Here is an 18,603-nt window from a genome sequence, read left to right as displayed (position 1 = left end):
TAAACTGATTCAACATTTAGTTTGGATATCCAAACAGATGCCTGATGAGAGAAAGAGAATTAAGGTCAGGAAAGATAACAAGGATGATAAACATAAATGAAAAAACAGATGACTAGAAGTTGAGTTAAATTAAGAAAAGAATGAGAAGAAAGACAGATCCAGCTGGATGACCTACATGCTCCAAGAAAGAGAGCCAATGGTGATATTCATCAAAGCAATCAGTGTGTCTAGAAGTTTTTTTGTGTGTGCGTTTGTCAAATCTGCAATCTTACAACAAAAAATGGTGAAAAACCAGTATATTTTATTCAAAGATTCTTCAGTAAATCAGTTTGGGTTTAGATTCGACTCATTCACATTTAAATCCTGAAATGTATTTACCCACTTCAAGCATATCATAATCATAGAAGTGACTCAGGAGGTGCATTGAAAACACATTCATCTAAAAACCAGTAGAAAACAGATGTTTCAGGTTAATTTAAAGAGAAATTTCAGACAGAGAGGACAAACAGGGCTTAAAGGGTGGTGCTGATCTGAGAACTTACCCCAAGATCACTTTGCCTGCCCTTGGAGGGCTGGGTGGTTTTTGGGTGGGTGGGGTGGTGCGGGACAAGCTCCCTCCCAGTTTCATGTTCTGCTGGCCGTTCCCCTGCAAAACAGGCACATTCTTTACACTTCATTTTGATTTTCAAAAGACATCTTCTTTTACACAAAACTAAGCAGATGCTTCTCTACAAATGCATTTAACCTAAACCTAACCGCTGGTTTCAAAGTAAAGACATCAGGATTTTGGTTGACATTAGTTAGATGGGCCTATTTCCCATCAGAGTTTGAGGACCTCCAGCTCTTGTTTGAGCAACCTCCATCTGAAGCTACATTCACATTGTCCTTGGAAATACATTCTTAAGTGACCATTTCCAATAAAAAGTCTATTTAAACATGTGTTTATATGGATTTCGGGCTTCCACATTCAAAATTCTTGTTTCCTCGTAGTGGCGCAAGTTTCTATGACCGTTTTCGGGATCCGTGTACAAAACACATGTTGAAAGTTAAACCAGTTAACCTTTGACCAATCAGGGATTTTTATTTGGTAGTGAAGTATGGATGTTGTCCTTTTTAGTTCACAGAAGTGTCAACCATTTGAAAATTGATAATTGTGGTTTGTTTGGAATTCTATGACACCAAGTCTTTTATATAACGGAATGGGGCTGTGAAAGAATAAAGGCCCGTACACACCGGGACGAATATTCGCCAGCCGTTTTTCGCCAGCGTTTTTCAACACGTTTTTTGTGTTCACACCCAGGCGATTTTCGCTGACGATGAGCTGAGCGAACATGCAATTTTATTCCCTGACATTAGATGGCGCTTAATGTAAAACAGAAATACTCCTGTCCACAAGGTGGCGCTGCGCAACTTCACGCTTCTTAAAGTCGCTTTTCACTCAGAAGAAGAGAGCAAAAATTTACGCGATTGTCAGAATCATACAAAGAAAACATGAATATTTCCAGAACCAGTAGCTCCTCTCCAATTCCAGCGATGAAGAAATTATTGTTCTGCTGAATGATGAAAGACGCCGGAAAAGACGACGAGAAGAGAAGAACATGGGGAGTTTTATCGACTGGTACAAGAGCTGAAAATGTATCATGAGCGTTTTCGGGGATATTTTAGAATGTCTGTCATTATTTCTTTGCGGCAGTGTAGCTGCTACTTGGCGTCTATCTTTTTTGCTTGTATGTGTGCTCAGAAAGGCAGTTTTGTGTTTGAGCGCCCGCAAGTTGTGTTTTACTGTAACTTCAGAAGCTCCAGATACGTGTGCAAAAGCGCCATTCTCATTGGTCGTATAGTTTTTGACGCGGGGCGTCAAACCAAAAAAACGAACCAGAGGCGTTTTTTAAAAAGTGATGCTTTGACGCGTGGCGTTTTTTCGCGTCGGTGTGCACACTTTGTTTAGTCACGAGGCGTTAAACGTCGGCGAATATCGCGCCCGAAATTCGTCCCGGTGTGTACGGGCCTTAAGCCAGAAGAAAGATTAGGGAGATTTACACAGCCTCTTTCAACAGTAGGTGGCAGACATGCGATAGTAAACAACAGAAAACGAATAATAAGAACCCCTCCTTGCTTATCCGGTACGAGCACCATGGGTATTCCAAGAATGTGCATTTAGTGCCTTCATGAACATGAGTCACACGCCCGGTGCAGTGTGTAGCCTGAGAGTGTTTGCAGCAATAGCATATGAAAATGGCATTAACTACCAAAGATTAACATTTTTTTTACTTTCATTAAAGCCTAAAGCTTTTGCACAGTCTGTGGGGCTCAGTGTCTCAGCCATGGACACTTCAGCACATGGTCAAGCAGAGTAGGAAATCTGTGATCAGAAGTCAACTGCTGTACCTCTGCGTCACAACTTCTAATGACTATATTTTTCTATCAAGGCTAGGAAAGAGCAGAGGTGGAAAACTTACAAGTGGATCTATGTTCTGAGCCTCAAGCCTTAATGACCACAACCTGTAAACAGAACAAACTCTTGGAAATAAAGATGAAAGAATTAGCCTCGTCTGCAGAGTGAATGAGATCTGGTAGGGTGGCTTAGCCTACAGTTTATACTTCTTTCCACGGGATTAAAACCCAGGTGTCATCCTCATTAAGGACACGAGTGATGTCCAACCGGGAGTAGAACTCGCATAGAAACCATATCTCTATGCAAGTAACCATCACATGTATTTACCAATATCACATACACAAATCTACAGACAGCCAGCAGACAGCCAAACCCAGAATTGCAAAGATTGCTATATAAAAGATTGTCCGAAAACATTTGTTCAAGTTTTGTTGCTAGTTCTGGGTTGGACACCTTTCGTCTTTAGAACTGCATTAATTCTTGGTGGCATCGATTCAACAAGGTACTGGAAACATTCCTCAGAGAGTTTGGTCCATATTGACATGATAGCATCACACAGTTGCTGCAGATTTGTCGGCTGCACATCCATGATCCCATTATCCAAGAAGAAGAAATCTGAATAAGATAAACATCTAAAACATTTAAGGGTAAGATAACAATAGGCTAAAAAGATTGAAGGTAAATATTTCATTGAGAACACTTTTAGTTGTCACAAATCACTGGAAAGAATTTTGAATATAATAAATGAAATAAAAAAAATTAAAAACCCGACGGGAGACTTTTGTTCTATTTTTTCTATTTTGTTTTACATGAGTGGATCACACTCACCAAGGCTTTTCTTACATGTTGGTGTACTATTGGTCTTTATTGCACATCAGGTGCTTTATGTCACAGGGAGTTCTAGTCACCGCTCCCTGTCCCAGCGTTATCGGGGGTCAGGCATTGAGACAGTTCTGGTACAATGTCTGACTGAAAAAAAAAATGGAAGTTCTGTTTGTTTTGCTCTGTTGTTTTCCCTGACTTACAATGTTAACTTAAACACATTCCACTGAAAAACCGGAAACATTAAAATGTTATTATTTATGTACGGGTGCGAGGAAAAGACAGTAAGCTACAAAACACCAATTAAAAAATGGGGCCGTGGAACTTAGTTACTTATAATGTAAAAGGTATTAACAACCCTATTAAGAGGAAAAAGATTTTGGGGCAGTTAAAAAAGTTGCAATGCGCTGTAGCGTTTCTCCAAGAAACATCTTTCAGAAACAGTGCACCTCAAGCTAAAAAGAGAATGGATGGACCAAGTTTATTACAGTTTCTGTAGAAACCATAGAAAACGAGGTGTTGCCATTTTGTTCAACAGATCTGTGTATTTTAACTGTGAAAAGGTATTTCAAGACAAAGAGGGTCGATACATTATGGTGGTGGGAACCATTGAAGGACTTAAACTGAGTATTCCAAATGTCTATGATCCAAATGAAGATTGCCCACTTTTCTTTAAATAACTTGCACATCTTGTAACAGATAAGGGGGAAGGCATTGTGATTTACAGGGGGAGATTTAAACTGCGTTCTAAACAATAAATTAGACAAATCACCTATGTCTTCTGAGACACCAAATAGAACATCTAAAAGTGTATTGAACATGATGAAAGAACTTGGGTTGGTTGATAGTTGGCGTCATCTCCACCCAAATTATAAAGATTATACCTTTATGTCACAAGTCCATGGAAGTTATTAGGGCTAGACTACTTTTTGATAACTAAAAAAGACATTCATAAAGTTAAAACGTGTGTGACAGAACCTATTACAATTTCAGATCATAGTCCAGTAGTATTGACACTGGATTTGGGGCAGGAACCGTGTTTCAAATATTGGAGAATAAATGTTTCACTGTTGAAAGATACTTCAATTAGAGAGGAAATAAGGTCAGCTATAGCAGAATACTTTCATTTCAGTGATAATGGATCGGTCTCACCCTCAGGTCTATGGGATGCAGCAAAAGCCACTATAAGGGGAAGATTAATCTCCATTGGGTCTAAATTAAAGAGATTTATGCTTCAAAAACAAATTGAAACTGAAATAAAGAAATTGGAGTTTGAACACAAATAACAGAGAAGTCAAGCGATCTTTGACAAACTTAAAGAAAAAATAACAAAACTAGATGAGATACTAATCCAGGGGTCGGCAACCCAAAATGTTGAAAGAGCCAAATTGGACGAAAAAAACAAAAAACAAATATTTCTGGAGCCGCAAAATATTAAAATCCCTATTTAAGCCTTATAGTGAAGGAAACACATGCAATGTGTATCTTTATTATCTATATTAGCCTGCTATTAAAATGACTAAGTTGCTACAAATACATAATGAGCATTATTAATAATTAAATGTTTTTTTGCCCTGCAGTGCATTCTGCGGAGAACAACGCGTCACGTGACTGCTCTGTTGTGCAAGTTTAACTTCATTACAATATTGTAACGACCCGGCCGGGACGTCACTTAAGCGGGGAAGATAAAGCCAAACGGCTAGCGTAGTGGCGTCATTGGAGAGCTGTCCGTGCCCCATACACCGCACGACCCCGGATGGTTTCAAGCAGAAATAAACGGGAAGCCCACCGACATTCCTTTTCAGCATCAAGCCCATTTATTCAAGCACACATAAACAGCCAAAACAGCATGGACGTCACTTCAATTCACAACACTCTCACTCAAGCCCTGTGTCCGAATTACCGCCCTACGCCCTATATAGTGCACTATATAGTGCACTATATAGTGCGGTCGCCATTTTGTAGTGCTGTCCGAATCTACAGTTAAAAAACGAGTGGACTAGAAAAATTTCCCAGAAGTCTCTACGAAAAACCAGTGTGGATCGATGCTCACTCGATTGGCGAATATTGACCAGAATGCACTGCGTTTGGACCAGAATGCATTGCGTATGAGCCACAATCCATTGCGTTTGAATTATTCGAAAATGGCAGCCGGTTGGGCAAGGAAAACAACCGAAACATGTAAGTATATTAAAAAGTATCTAGTATCTATTGTAAAATATATTGGTAAATACATAAGATGATGTGTTTAATATGTTATATTCCTCAATCGACTATCTACATTGTTTTGAAGCTCATCAATTTCGGTAATGCTAAAGCTAACGCTAGCGCGAATTAGCGCCGAATGCTAAAAAACAACGCTAGATATTACATCAAAAAGCAGTGACTTCTAACCGTAGTCATAAGTTATTAACACATGTTTTAAATGTGTTTATATATGTAGGGACAGACAAGGATGAGGAAAATCTGATCCATCTGTGGATGGAGAAAGATAGCCTGTTTGTTTTCAGGCAAGCTCCTGTCGGATGGGAGTCAAGTCACTTGTTGATGATCATGATCAGATTTGTCTTCATTTGTTAATAAACGGTTAATCGTTGTCTTATTGGGGTAAAGGTTTTTGTTGAAAGAGGAGAGGAGAGGAGGAAAGAGCAAGAAGGGAGGAAGAGCGACAGGAGAGTCTGTTAAGCTTACTTGAGTTGAAAATATTGCTCAAAAAATTTAATGTTGCCGTTGTTTTTCCAATTTGTTTAATAAATGCATGAACAAAAATGAATAATTTACATGTATTATTTAAATCTGAGCCTTTTTAACAATCTCAAAAGGATTTTCATATAAATATCAAATGTACACATTTACAATTTCGTTTTATATGTTAACATTTATTTTTACACATGTTAACAATAATTGTGGTCCTCCAGAGTCATGTGTGTCACAGTTGGAGCTAAAAGGAAAGCAGAGATTTGCCCTCGCAGACGGACGCCACTGTGCTCGTCCTGCATGTTCCTGGTGTCGTCCTGCAGTGGCTCCCAGCAGTCCCCTTTGCTGATGCACAGATTGTGCAGAATTGAACTACAGGCAATGATTTTCATTGCAAAGGTTGGTTTTACTCCCAGTGCCCCCAGAAATATTGCTCTCCTCCTCATCTTTATAATGCCAAATGCTCTCTCTCCACCACAGAGCGTGTTCTGGAGTGGTCCTGGTTGTAACAGGCCTCAATCACATTCCTCATGGGTCCCCTGTAGGATGTCAGCAGGGTGATGGGATGTGCAATGCAGAGATGCCCACCATCACCCAAAAGGATCCTTCAGGTGGGTAATGTTTTATTTACATAAATTAGGCTTTTACGTAAAACCTGTGAATCATGGATTGATCCTGGATTCCCAACAAAAATATCTCTAAATTTGGCATTAGAGTCACATACAGCCTGCAATTGAATGGAATAAAAAAGCTTCCTGTTAAAATAACAAGCTGCATTTTCTTTTAGGGGCTTTATTCCCATGTGGCAGCCATCGATGCTCCCCACGACCTTTTGGAAGGTGGAAGACCAAGCGAGCTGCTAAAAAACCAGAGGTGACTAATGGCAGTTCATTCCCACTGGGAAGCTGGATGACCCTGCTCATCAGCTGGAGGATGCGGTCTGCCGCCCTGTGGACAATGTCACTCACAGTGGACCGTGGCATGTCAAAGGCCCTGGCTACCACACCGTAAGATGTGCCACACGCCAGCCAGAAAAGAAATACCAAGACCTCAGTCTCTTGTCCCCCCATAGTGTGAGGAACCCGAAGCTGCTCCACCAGATGCTTGATGGTCTTGCCGAAAATCCGGTCTTGTGTCGGCGTAAAGGGCCAGGACAGAAACCTTTGTGTTTGGCTAAGCAGTAGAGACGTGGAAGACCCAGTAAAATGGAACAATAAATTATTTCATTGAGGAAATTAAATTTCAATTTTTGAATGTTTATATTTATTTTTGATGTCTTACATTTTAGTTTATGAATTATTTATGAATGCTGGAAAATCTCGTGTTTTTTTTTACTGGGTGAAGAATGAAAGTATTTAAAAAATGAAAGTCTTTTTGTTTTAAACAAGTGATATGGTTTGACTCTGAATAAAAAATACTAAACTTTGAACTCACAAGTGTTTCATGTAATTAGACTATACAACTCATAATCCAGTGTTGAAAAAGAATGTTAAACTCTTACCCAAAAGACTGCGTAATCTTGAGCACAATTAGTGACAAATGCTTAAGTTTAACTAAAAAAAAACTTAAAGTTTAACTCATAAGTTGTTCATATGTGGCCAGGGCATCCAGAGGAAATCTTCTGAGATGTCTGCCTCTCCTCCTTGCTGTCCTGTGATGCTGCATATCTGCTCGTTTTCGGTTTGATCTCACGAAAAACGCTTGAATTATTGCCAACAGGAACACGGACAGATTCATATTCAAAGCTATTTACAGTAAGGTAGAAGAGAAAACTACTGAAAAAAATGCCTCCTCCCAAGAGCCCGGGTTTATTTCTGAACAAATACATTAAATCAACACCAATGTGTTTGTAATTTTATCATTTATAAATCAGCCACGTTTTCCATGATCAGAACACTGCAGATTCATAAATAGTCTTTGTAAAAATGTTCATATTTATTATGTTTTTACTTTGACAAATAGGTGTCATTCTCCGCGTTAAATAGTAGTTCGCCTCCAGACCAGGTGGTGGCGGTAATGTGTCACTTTGTTTTCGTGTCAAGCGCCATATGAAAACACCCGAAAGAGAAAAGTAGTGAGCATGGGTGTCCGAATTGCTTTGAAAATTCAGAGAACTATATAGAGAACTATATAGTGCCGCACTATATAGGGTTTTAGTAGTTAGGGGTTAGGGTAGGAATTCGGACACAGCCAAGGTTTTACCCCAAAACTCCCCACTTTCCATGAGTCTTAGGGGCTGAAGGCGGGGCTAACCCCCGGGTCGCTAAAATATCAATGAATTATGATTCATTGCTTAGATAAAATTAAAGAAATGTAATAAAGAAATCCGATTTTTGATGTCATTTTTATTTTGAGGATTCGAACAAAAGAATGCTCCCCTGGCATATCTGAAGTTTACTTTGTAAATTCGTGTTTTGTATTGTACTTTCGTTTTGTACAATAAAGTTTTAAAAAAAAGTTATATTGTAGTGGCGGTCATGTGCATTTTAGGTCTGTTAGCAGCAGGGGATTGTGGGACGTGGTCTCTTGATCTAATTAGGGCTCAGCATGAGCGTTTCTGTTTGCCCATATGGCAGTTTTGTTGTTCCACCTTAGTTCATTCTTCCTCTTATGTTGTTTCTTTATGTTGCACCATAAGTGTGGGAGGGGGAGAGGTTGATGACTCCTGTGCAATGTTCAGTGTGGTGCGTGTTTTAAGTAAAGGGACTTGTAATGCCAGAAATGGTAAATGGCGTATACTTATTTAGCGCTTTCTACCTTCTTACAAAGGCCCTTTACAGTCACAGTCCCATTCACCCATGCACAGACACATTCACACACACATTCACACACTGATGGCGGCTCCGCTGCCGAACACTGGCGCCAACCTCCCACCAGAGGCAAGGTGGGGTTCAGTGTCTTGCCCAAGGACACTTCGACACATGGGCGTGCAAGGCGGGAATCGAACCTGCAATATTACGATCATGGGTCGACCGCCCTACCGCTGCACCACGGCCGCCCTCGCCCAGAAAGGAGACTATGCTCTCAGCTAAGCTTTCTGCCTGCTCCTCTCTGAAACTGCTCGGAGACGTGCCTTGTATGGGACACGGACATTTCTGCAGCGCAGCCAATTGATTGACAGCTCAACTTCCAGACAGTTTGGCTCCCGTTTTGCCCTGTGCAAGTGACGCTCCTGCTTGGCGTAACAAAGTTTTTTTCTACGCATTCTTACAGCATTGGAAAATGTTAATAATGTTTGTGTATTGTTTTCCTCCTACAGAAACCATATTAAAACAAAAAATATATTTCTATCCCCATCTTTTTACATTTTCAGCGCCAAAGAGCCGCATGCGGCTCCTGAGCCGCGGGTTGCCGACCCCCTATAACACAGGTTAAGCTAAGGTAGCCTTAGATTTATGAATCAAAAATACTACGAATTTGGTAACAAAGCAAGCCGACTATTATCATTTCAATTAAAAAAAACACAGGCAAGCCGAGTAATTCCCAAGATTAAACAACCTAATACCAATATTGTAATAATTAATCCTAGAACTATATCAGAGATGATTTTTATAAATATTTTTTATAAATATCTACAAATCAGGCATTACATCATGAGCCACAAAGAGAGAGACAGAATAAAAAAAAAAAAACTGCATAGAACAATATTTTACTACAATTGCAGAAAATGTTTTTCCAACTCATAAACACATCTCCAACTTGTATAAGACACTCTCAACTGCTGCTAGACAGAATACGTATAATATCAAAGAAAAATGGGAATTAGAATCAAACTGTATAATATAACAACTGTATAATCAAAATGCGATTCTTTCTCACTCCTCTGTTGATCTCTAAGTTTATTAGGGGTTCAACTACAGCCATATGTTGGAGGCAATGCAGAAAAATTGGGGATCATACACATATTTTCTTTGACTGCCCCGTTATTAGTGACTTTTGGAAAAATATTAAGAGGGAGATTCAAACAATGGTAGAACAAAACATTTCTTTGAGTGCCATGTCATGTTTGCTGGGTGAATTACCAGGGGACCTTGGTTCTGATCAGATATAAATAGCATGCATTTTATTATTGGTAGCAAAAAAACAGGAAATTGGAAAAAGGTCGCATCACCATCTTTAACAGAATGGAAACAAAGAATCAGATATTTATTCGGTGGAAAAAATGACAGCGTCTCTACAACTAAACACTGATGTCTTTGAACGTAGATGGCACACTGTTAAACTTTATTTGGGGTTGTAACTGTAATATGTACCTTTATTCATGGTTGTATAAGTATCTGTTTAACTGAACTACTTGTCTCATATTTCCTCAATGCAATTTTTGTTTTAATTTGGAAAAAAAAAATTGTACACCTCACTGGATGTGGACTTATAATCAAATGTATCTCAGGGAATTTTTGTTTGTTTGTTATTATGAGAAAGCAAAAATAAAAAGTTTAAAAAAAACAGGTGAACAGGTAGAGAGGAAAAGCAGGTAGAGAGGCAGGGGAGGGGCTTTGGCTTCAAACTCTGTCAGAGAGATGGAAACATGGGCGACAGATTAAGATACAGCTTTCACTGCGGGAGTTGAAGCAGAGATTTTCTCTGGGATGATTTTATGAACTCAACCATGGAAACATGATAACCAAGTAGAACTCTTCAAAATAATAAACCTGATCTCTCCACATTTTCCGTGTCTACCATGCATTCATATACACACCTCTCCATGTAGCGTTCAGACGATTACTTTAGCTGGTAGCTCCTTCCACACGCTGCCGCGGTTTTAAGCTTTAAAGAACACCCCCAACAACAGGTTAGATGACAGAGCCCATTAGGCGTCTCTTCCTGGTGCGTTCACAGAGCTTCAGTACATAAGACTCCAACAGCCCCACAGCCTAACGTAAACGGCTATTTTATATTCATGAGGGGAAAAAACCCGCCGAACCGACCCTTAAAACACCCAAATTATGCATACCCACCCAAACCCATTTTTACCCGCAAATTTAGAACCAAAATCGCCCAATTTGGCACTGCTGCTAGCTTCTCTTGTAGAAAAAATGTGCTCCCTCCACAGCTCACTGTGACGTTACCTTCTGTTAGGTAGTAAACCGCTCAGCCCAGTGGAAATTTCAGATTAAAAGCACTTCCATTGCAGCTTTACTTCTGTTGTGAGTAGGGTTGGGCGATGTCCCCTAATTTGGCCGTAGACGATGTTTGCTGTCAACCATCGGGATGGACGATGACATCGTCGGGGGGGGGGGGGGGGGGGGGGTATTTTTACATTTTTCGTTCTTATATAACTGCTATTCGTTATTTTGCTTTTTTCATTTTATTTCCCAACTAATGGTTAATCCGCGATGATCCAGTATAAACTGAGGGAAGTGACTTTAACAGAAAAAGTAACAAGCAAAATAGAAAAGAAGTGGTCCGCTCCCGCACTTAACTAGCGAAGTGGACCGGCGGAGGGCGGATTTACAGCTTTATGTTTGATGGGAAGGGGGGGGGGGGGGGGGTACATGAGCGGTATGTGTGGGAGATTTAAGACTGCGATCCGTCCCGCAGCTCTAGGGGTACAAGCAACCGAACTCAGAACCGGGTCTAAACGTGTGTCTGAGCACAGTTCGGATCGTCAGCAGACACACAGCGGTTTGAGCTTCAAAGCAGAAATGTCGCTCAGTCCTTAGAAAACATTTAATCAGTCACGTGGATTTGTGTTTCCAGTCGTGTCCCGACTAAATAAAGGCTGATGTTATTCACAGGATGCAGCGCCACCCAAAGCTAATGTTGTTAGCCCGTGTTAGCATACTGCTAATCCTGGCTACGTTCAGAAAAAGCACTGACCACACGGATTAAAATTCAAATGATGAGCGAACAGGTGTTTCATAATAACCGTAACATTATTAAAAGCACGTTTAGAAGATCGTCTCGTATTTTACCGAGCTGACATGTCAATGTATATAGCCGCTCGCCGCTGTTATCGTTTTGTATTGAATTGTTACCTTCAATAAAGTTTGGATAAAAAGCCGCTCGGCGGAAGTTGTATCCTCTTCCGGTTTTCAAACTGCGCATGTGCGAATACTGCGCGTGTGCGAATGATTTATTCCGACCGAAATTGTGACCTTAGTGAACGTTTTTATATTCTGAAAACATTTTTCTGGGCCCATGTACACGGTTGGATTCTAATCCGACCATTGATCCCATCAAGATATTTTGTACATGTAACCGCGGCTTATGATGTCGACGCGCAACGTGGCGGGGGCGTGGCATCACGATGGTGGTCTCTCCATCGGGATGTCAGTCACCCATCACGATGGACGATGATATCGTCCATCGGCACAACCCTAGTTGTGAGTTAATGTGTTGTGAGCTGTTGTGTTGTGTTATTGTGTTGCGTTGTGAGTTATTGTGTTGTGTTGTGAGTTATTGTGTTGTGTTGTAATTTATTGTGCTGTGTTGTGAGTTAATGTGTTGTGAGTTATTGTGTTGTGTTGTGAGTTATCGTGTTGTGTTGTGAGTTAATGTTTTTTTTTTTTTTTTTTTTTCCTCTTTCGGCTTCTCCCATCAGGAGTCGCCACAGCGAACAAGTCGCATGGTAAACTTGGCAATGTTTTACGCCGGATGCCCTTCCTGACGCAACCTTCTCAAACCGGGCTTGGAACCGGCACAGGGGTAGAGAAGGGAGTTGTGAGTTAATGTGTTGTGAATTAATGTGTTGTGTTGTAAGTTAATGTGTTGTGACCCTTCTTGGCCACCGTACTAATGCAGTAATAAGAAAATACAGTTCCCCAGAAAAGATTAAAAAAAATGTTCATTTGTGGTGTCAAGATTAACTGTCAGAAACTCCAAACATGTGGCTGTGAGAAACAAATAACTCATGTTTCTTCAAGCAACATTTGAATCTTCTAGAGCAAAATGATGACAGAGGCTGTGTCCGAATTACCGCCCTAACCCCTATATAGTGCACTATTTAGTGCGGTCGCCATTTTGTAGTGCTGTCCGAATCTACAGTTCAAAAATCATGTGCACTAGAAATTTCCCAGAATTCTCTACGAAAAACCAGTGTGGATCTATGCTCACTCGATCGGCGAATATTGCCCAGAATGCACTGCGTTCATACCCGAATGCATTGCGTGTGACCCACAATACACTGCGTTTGAATTATTCGAAGATGGCGGACGGTTGCACGAGAAAGAGGACTTAAAAATGTAGGTATATTTAAAAGTATCAAGTATCTGTTGTAAAATATATTTGTAAATACGTAAGATGATATGTTTAATATGTTATATTCCTCAATCCACTATCTACATTGTTTTGAAGCTCATCAATTTCGGTAATGCTAAAGCTAACGCTAGCGCGAATTAGCGCCGAATGCTAAAAAACAAACGCTGTTAAAATTACATAAACGAATGAGTGACTTCTAACCGTAGTAATAAGTTATTAACACATTTTTTAAATGTGTTTATATATGTAGGGACTGACGAGGATAATGAAAATCTGATCCATCTGTGGATGGAGATAGATAGCCTGTTTGTTATCAGGCAAGCTCGTGCCGGATGGGAGTAAGAGACACTTGATCAGATTTGTATTTATTTATCATTAAACTGTAATCGTTGTCATGTTGGGGTAAAGGTTGTTGTTGAAAGAGGAGAGGAGGAGGAAAGAGCACGAAGGGACAAAGAGTGACAGGAGAGTCTGTTAAGCTTACCTGAGTTTAAAATATTGTTCACAAAATGTAACGTCGTCGTTGTTTTTGCAATTTGTTTAATAAATGCAGGAACAAAAATGAATTATTTACATGTATTATTTAAATCTGAGCCATTTTTAACAGTCTCAAAAGAATTTTCATATAAATATCAAATGTACATATTTACATTTTCGTTTTATATGTTAACATTTATTTTTATACATCTTAACAATAATCCTGATCTTCTAGAGTAATGTGTGTCACAGTTGGAGCTGAAAGGAATGCAGAGAATTTGTCCTCGCAGACGGATGCCACTTTACCCGTCCTACTGGTTCCTGGTGTGGCTCAATATCTGTGGCTCCAAGCAGTCCCCTTCGCTGATGCACAGATTGTGCAGAACTGAACTGCAGGCAATGATTTTCATTGCAAAGGTTGGTTTTACTTCCAGTGCCCCCAGAAATATTGCTCTCCTCCTCATCTTCATAATGCCAAATGCTCTCTCCACCACAGAGCATGCCTTGGCGTGGTGCTGGTTGTAACGGGCCTGAACCGCATTCCTCATGGGTTCCCTGTAGGATGTCAGCAGCGTGATGGGATGAGCAATGCAGGGATACCCACCATCACCCAAAAGGATCCTTCAGGTGGGTAATGTTTTATTTACATAAGTTGGGCTTTTACGTAGAACCTGTGAACTGGTGACTGATCCTTGATTCCCAACAAAAATATCTCTAAATTTGGCATTAGTCACGTACAGCCTGCAGTTGAATGGAATAAAAAATCTTCCTGTTAAAATAACAAGCTGCATTTTCTTTTAGGGGCTTTATTCTTCAGTGGCAGCCATCAATGCACCGTACGACCTTTTGGAAGGTGGAAGACTCAGCGAGCTGCTAAAAAACCAGAGGTGACCAATGGCAGTTCATTCCCACTGGATGCTGGGTGACCCTGCTCATCAGCTGGAGGATGCGGTCTGCTGTCCTGTGGACAACGTCGCTCACAGTGGACCGTGGCATGTCAAAAGCCCTGGTTACCACACCGTAAGATGTGCCACACGCCAGCCAGAAAAGAAACACCAGGACCTCAGTCTCCTGTGCCCCCCCCCCAGAGTGTGAGGAACCCGAAGCTGCTCCACCAGATGCTCAATGGTCCTGCGGGTCAACCGATCTGCGGGTCTACCGGTCTGGTCTTGTGTCAGATTGACCGTCAGCGTGAAGGGCCACGACAGACACCTTTATGTTGGCAAAGCAGTAGAGACATGGAAGACCCTGTAAAATAGAAAAATAATTATTTCATTGAGAAAATTAAATCTGATTTTTTTGAATGTTTCATTTTATTCTGATGTCTTACATTTTAGTTTATGACGTATTTATAAATGCTGGAAAATCTCGTGGGTTTTTTTTGGCTGGTTTTTTGGATTTTTATTTAAATATTTAAAAATTAAAGTATTTTTGTTTAAAACAAGTTATATGGTTTGACTCTGAATAAAAAATACTAAACTTTGATCTCACAAGTGTTTCATGTCGTTAGACTATACAGTTCATAGTCCAGTGTTGAAAAAGAATGTTAAACTCTTACCCAGCAGACTGTGTAACCTTGAGCACAATTAGTAACAAATGCTTAAATTGAACTAATAAAAAAACTTTAAGTTTAACTCACAAGTTGTTCATGTCTGGTCAGGGGCATCCAGAGGAAATCTTCTGAGACGTCTGCTTCTCCTTGCCGCCCTGTGATGCTGCATATCTGCTCGTTTTTGGTTTGATCCCATGAAAAACGGTTGAATTATTGCCAGGAACACGGACAGATTCATATATAAAGCTATTTTCAGTAAGGTAAAAGAGAAAACTACAGAAAAAAAATGCCTCCTCGCAAGAGCCCGTAAATCGTTCAGCGGCACAAAAATAAATATTGCCATGGACTAATGACTTGAGGGTTTATTTATCAACTAATACATAAAATCTACACCAATGTGTTTGTAATTTTATTATTCATAAATCAGCCATGTTTTCCATGATCGGAACACAGCAGATTCATAAATAGTCTTCATAAAATGTTCATATTTATTGTATTTTTACTTTGACAAATGGGTGTCATTCTCTGCGTTAAATAGAAGTAGTTCCCCTCCAGACCAGGTGGTGGCGGTAATGCGCCACTTTGTTTTCGTGCCAAGCGCCATTTGAAAACACCCGAAAGAGAAAACTAGTGAGCACGGGTGTCCGAATTGCTTTGAAAATTCAGAGAACTATATAGAGAACTATATAGTGCCGCACTATATAGGGTTTTAGTAGTTACGGGTTAGGGCAGTAATTCGGACACAGCCAGAGTCCTGCTTGATGTGACATTAAAGCTCCCCGTACAAAAGCTGAAATTGTATAAACCTAATCATCGCATCATTTAGCCCTTTTTGTCCTAAATGGTGTATCGATGTATTTGTGCGTCCTTACCTTAAACCTCATCAACCACTTTACACGTCAGTAACAGCAGTTGGACAGGAGGAAGAACAGAAGAAACGTGTTTAGTTAAGTTAGTGGAAAAACTCTCATTCCTAAAGAAAAAAACACAGACACAAGAAAATGCTGGAGATGCATGTATCACAGAGTGATACTGAGGCAGGTCAGGGTAGAATGAGAAGGGCTAGGATGCATCAGAACTGAGAAGAGTCCACTTGAAAAAGGTGCTGAACAATGAAAGTCACTTTCCCTACACCATGCTGAGGGGCATTCTCACCAAATTCACTTAACACAGAATTATGTCAGCACACATGCAGGTTCAGATGTACTCATTTTCAGGCAAGGGAAGTTTTTGCTTCCAGTGCTGACATGCTAGTTGTCTTTTAGTAATTAAAGATTTTTCATTAATTTTTATACGTTTTCCCCAGCAGGCAAAGAACATTAATTGGCAAATTCACACCAAAAATCCCAGATTGAAAAAGAAAATACAGCAACCATTCAACAGTTTTGTAAACTTTAGTTACCACAACAGCTTTTTTAATCAGTTCTATGTAATTCATCTACTGCATATTTTTTCTTTAAGCATTTTCTTGGATTGATCTTTTTCTTTCTTTGCAGCATTTGCTAAGTTTACAGTTATAAATGTATATTTTATTTAGAATGTTGACCTACCTTAACTCCATGTCCAATGTCGTCTAGCACGTTGTAGTCAATGGGCTTCCTGATGTAGCGCACAGGCCTCTCTGGGTTGGAGGGGGCCACAATTTTATGAGAGCGGCAAGTGTTCTTGTTTGTGGTCAGGATACCGATCTCTCTCCTCGCCACCTTTTCCTTGTGAATGTCAACTGTCTGGAAAGACAGAGAACAAGATGTCAGTGTTTAAGATCAATGTTCAAAGATAGATAGATCTCTAACCCTCCACAGCTCCCACTGCCTCAACAGAGCAAAGAACATCATCAGAGACACATCACAACCCGGACACTCTGTTTGACATGTTGCCTTCAGGCAAATACTAAATGTCAAGCAGAGTGAGGACAAAAAGACTCCAGAATACTTTTTATCCAACTGCCATAAACATGTTAAATATAGCTAGAAAAAATAAAACCTGTACTCTTCTTGTAAATTGTAATAGAGTGGAAGTTTTCTTCATAATGATAATTATATACTAGTATTTTTTGTCTCTGGTTTTAACAATTTTAACACACACTGGATCACTTTTTATGCATTATTTATCATTTTGTCATTTTTAGTAATACATTTTTATTTATTTATTTTTAACCAAGGGTTGTTTAAGGTATGGATATGCACTGACAAGGAAGCACTATTAATTTCATTGTACATGTGACAATGACAAATAAAGATCTATCTACCTAGGAAATCTATATACAGAAACATTTAAATTTAGCTCAGAAAAACTCCATTTCAACTTAAGGGTAGATGTGTTGTTAGTCTGTCAGTCTATAAGAAGTCATTGGTCCTATAAGAGACACTGAGATTGCAGAAGCAAACAATATTTAGTTAATTGTTGTAAAGCAGTTTACTAATCTTTGAAAATATATTTTTCCAGATTCTTTATAACCCCAGAACCACATTTCACGATAAACTGTGTTCGCCCACTGTGGGTATTGTTGGAAAAATCTGAATATGGATGACAACCTGTGCTGAAGCCTGGAGCCACAAGGGAAAAATACATTTTCAATGGCACAGTCCACAGTATGAGGAATTCCTGTTTTATATTCTGAAGAAGAGAATTTTCTTCAGAAGTTTCATGCAGAGAGTTCTTATTTAAATGATGAAGGTTTTCAATCAGTGGTTCCTGCTAATGCTAGAATGAGTGACAGGTCTATAAGGAGGGAAAATTAACAAATGCAGTTCTGCCAAATGTGTGAATTACAAAAAACAGTAAGGTAGACAACTGTGCCACAAAAAGCTCTAAACCAATTTCAATTCAAGATCTCCAGCCAATCAGGACACAGAACAGGGTGTGCTGTATAAAAAAAGCAGCATAATCGTTTGAACAGATTGAGCAAAACCGCAAAAGATGAATTGCGACTTAGAAAGGGAAGACTGTCTTCTGTTCTACTTGACTGGGATTTTTAGAGGGGTTCATATTGGGGCATAGACTGTAGAAGGATGGATTAAAATATGTTCTATGTGGGTCTCGATCGCATGGCCAGACTGAAAACAAAAAACCATGTGGCTCTGATATTGTTTAGGAGGCCGGACCAGACATGGTTGTGGCCTGCGGGCCGTAGTTTGTCCACCCCTGGTCTAACCCATCAAACATAATTACCATCCCTACTTTTATGTGATGGTGATGTCAAGATGGCTAATAAAGTCTCTCAGTTCCCCACAGAAATCACAGCTAAACATTGTGCTAAACTGTTTGCAAATGTTTTTCATGACAGTAAGATAAACTGCTTTGTTCTCCTTGTAAAGTGTTGGAGTACCAACAAAAGTCAGTGATTGATGAGAACTTCTCAACTGTGAAACCTTTAAGGAGAATGGTATAAAGTTCTGGACTTTCCAGGACAGACATTTCACTAATCAGACAGCAGCCAAAAAGCTTACATATGTCAACC

At 39.8% G+C, this 18,603-nt stretch overlaps 1 protein-coding gene and 1 long non-coding RNA gene across 9 annotated transcripts in view; both read right to left on the bottom strand.

Moving 5' to 3' along the window:
- The window catches only part of LOC101175519 (abl interactor 2), an 85,459-nt gene that overhangs the window by 15,179 nt on the left and 51,677 nt on the right, over window positions 1-18,603 (bottom strand). For 4 of the 8 annotated variants that reach the window (XM_023950597.2, XM_023950600.2, XM_023950599.2 and 1 more), the window contains exons 3-5: window positions 16,694-16,870; window positions 16,016-16,033; window positions 543-646 (exon numbers count right to left, since the gene is read on the bottom strand). In XM_023950597.2, the coding sequence (XP_023806365.1) occupies window positions 543-646; window positions 16,016-16,033; window positions 16,694-16,870 (299 nt within the window). The remainder of the gene's footprint in view (window positions 1-542; window positions 647-16,015; window positions 16,034-16,693; window positions 16,871-18,603) is intronic. The other 4 variants (XM_023950598.2, XM_078939645.1, XM_078939644.1 and 1 more) reach the window with 1 other exon arrangement.
- Window positions 14,661-15,367, bottom strand: LOC144988742 (uncharacterized). The gene is made up of 2 exons (XR_013652725.1): window positions 15,231-15,367; window positions 14,661-14,839 (listed from the first exon to the last, which is right to left on the bottom strand). It is a non-coding gene; the product is annotated as an uncharacterized LOC144988742 (long non-coding RNA).

This window comes from Oryzias latipes, chromosome 21 (genome assembly GCF_053564925.1).
Source record: "Oryzias latipes strain Hd-rR chromosome 21, Olatipes_Hd-rR_3.1".
Classification (NCBI taxonomy): domain Eukaryota; kingdom Metazoa; phylum Chordata; class Actinopteri; order Beloniformes; family Adrianichthyidae; genus Oryzias; species Oryzias latipes.
Note: the sequence above shows the minus strand (reverse complement) of the source record. Positions and strands in the feature narration are given on the sequence as shown.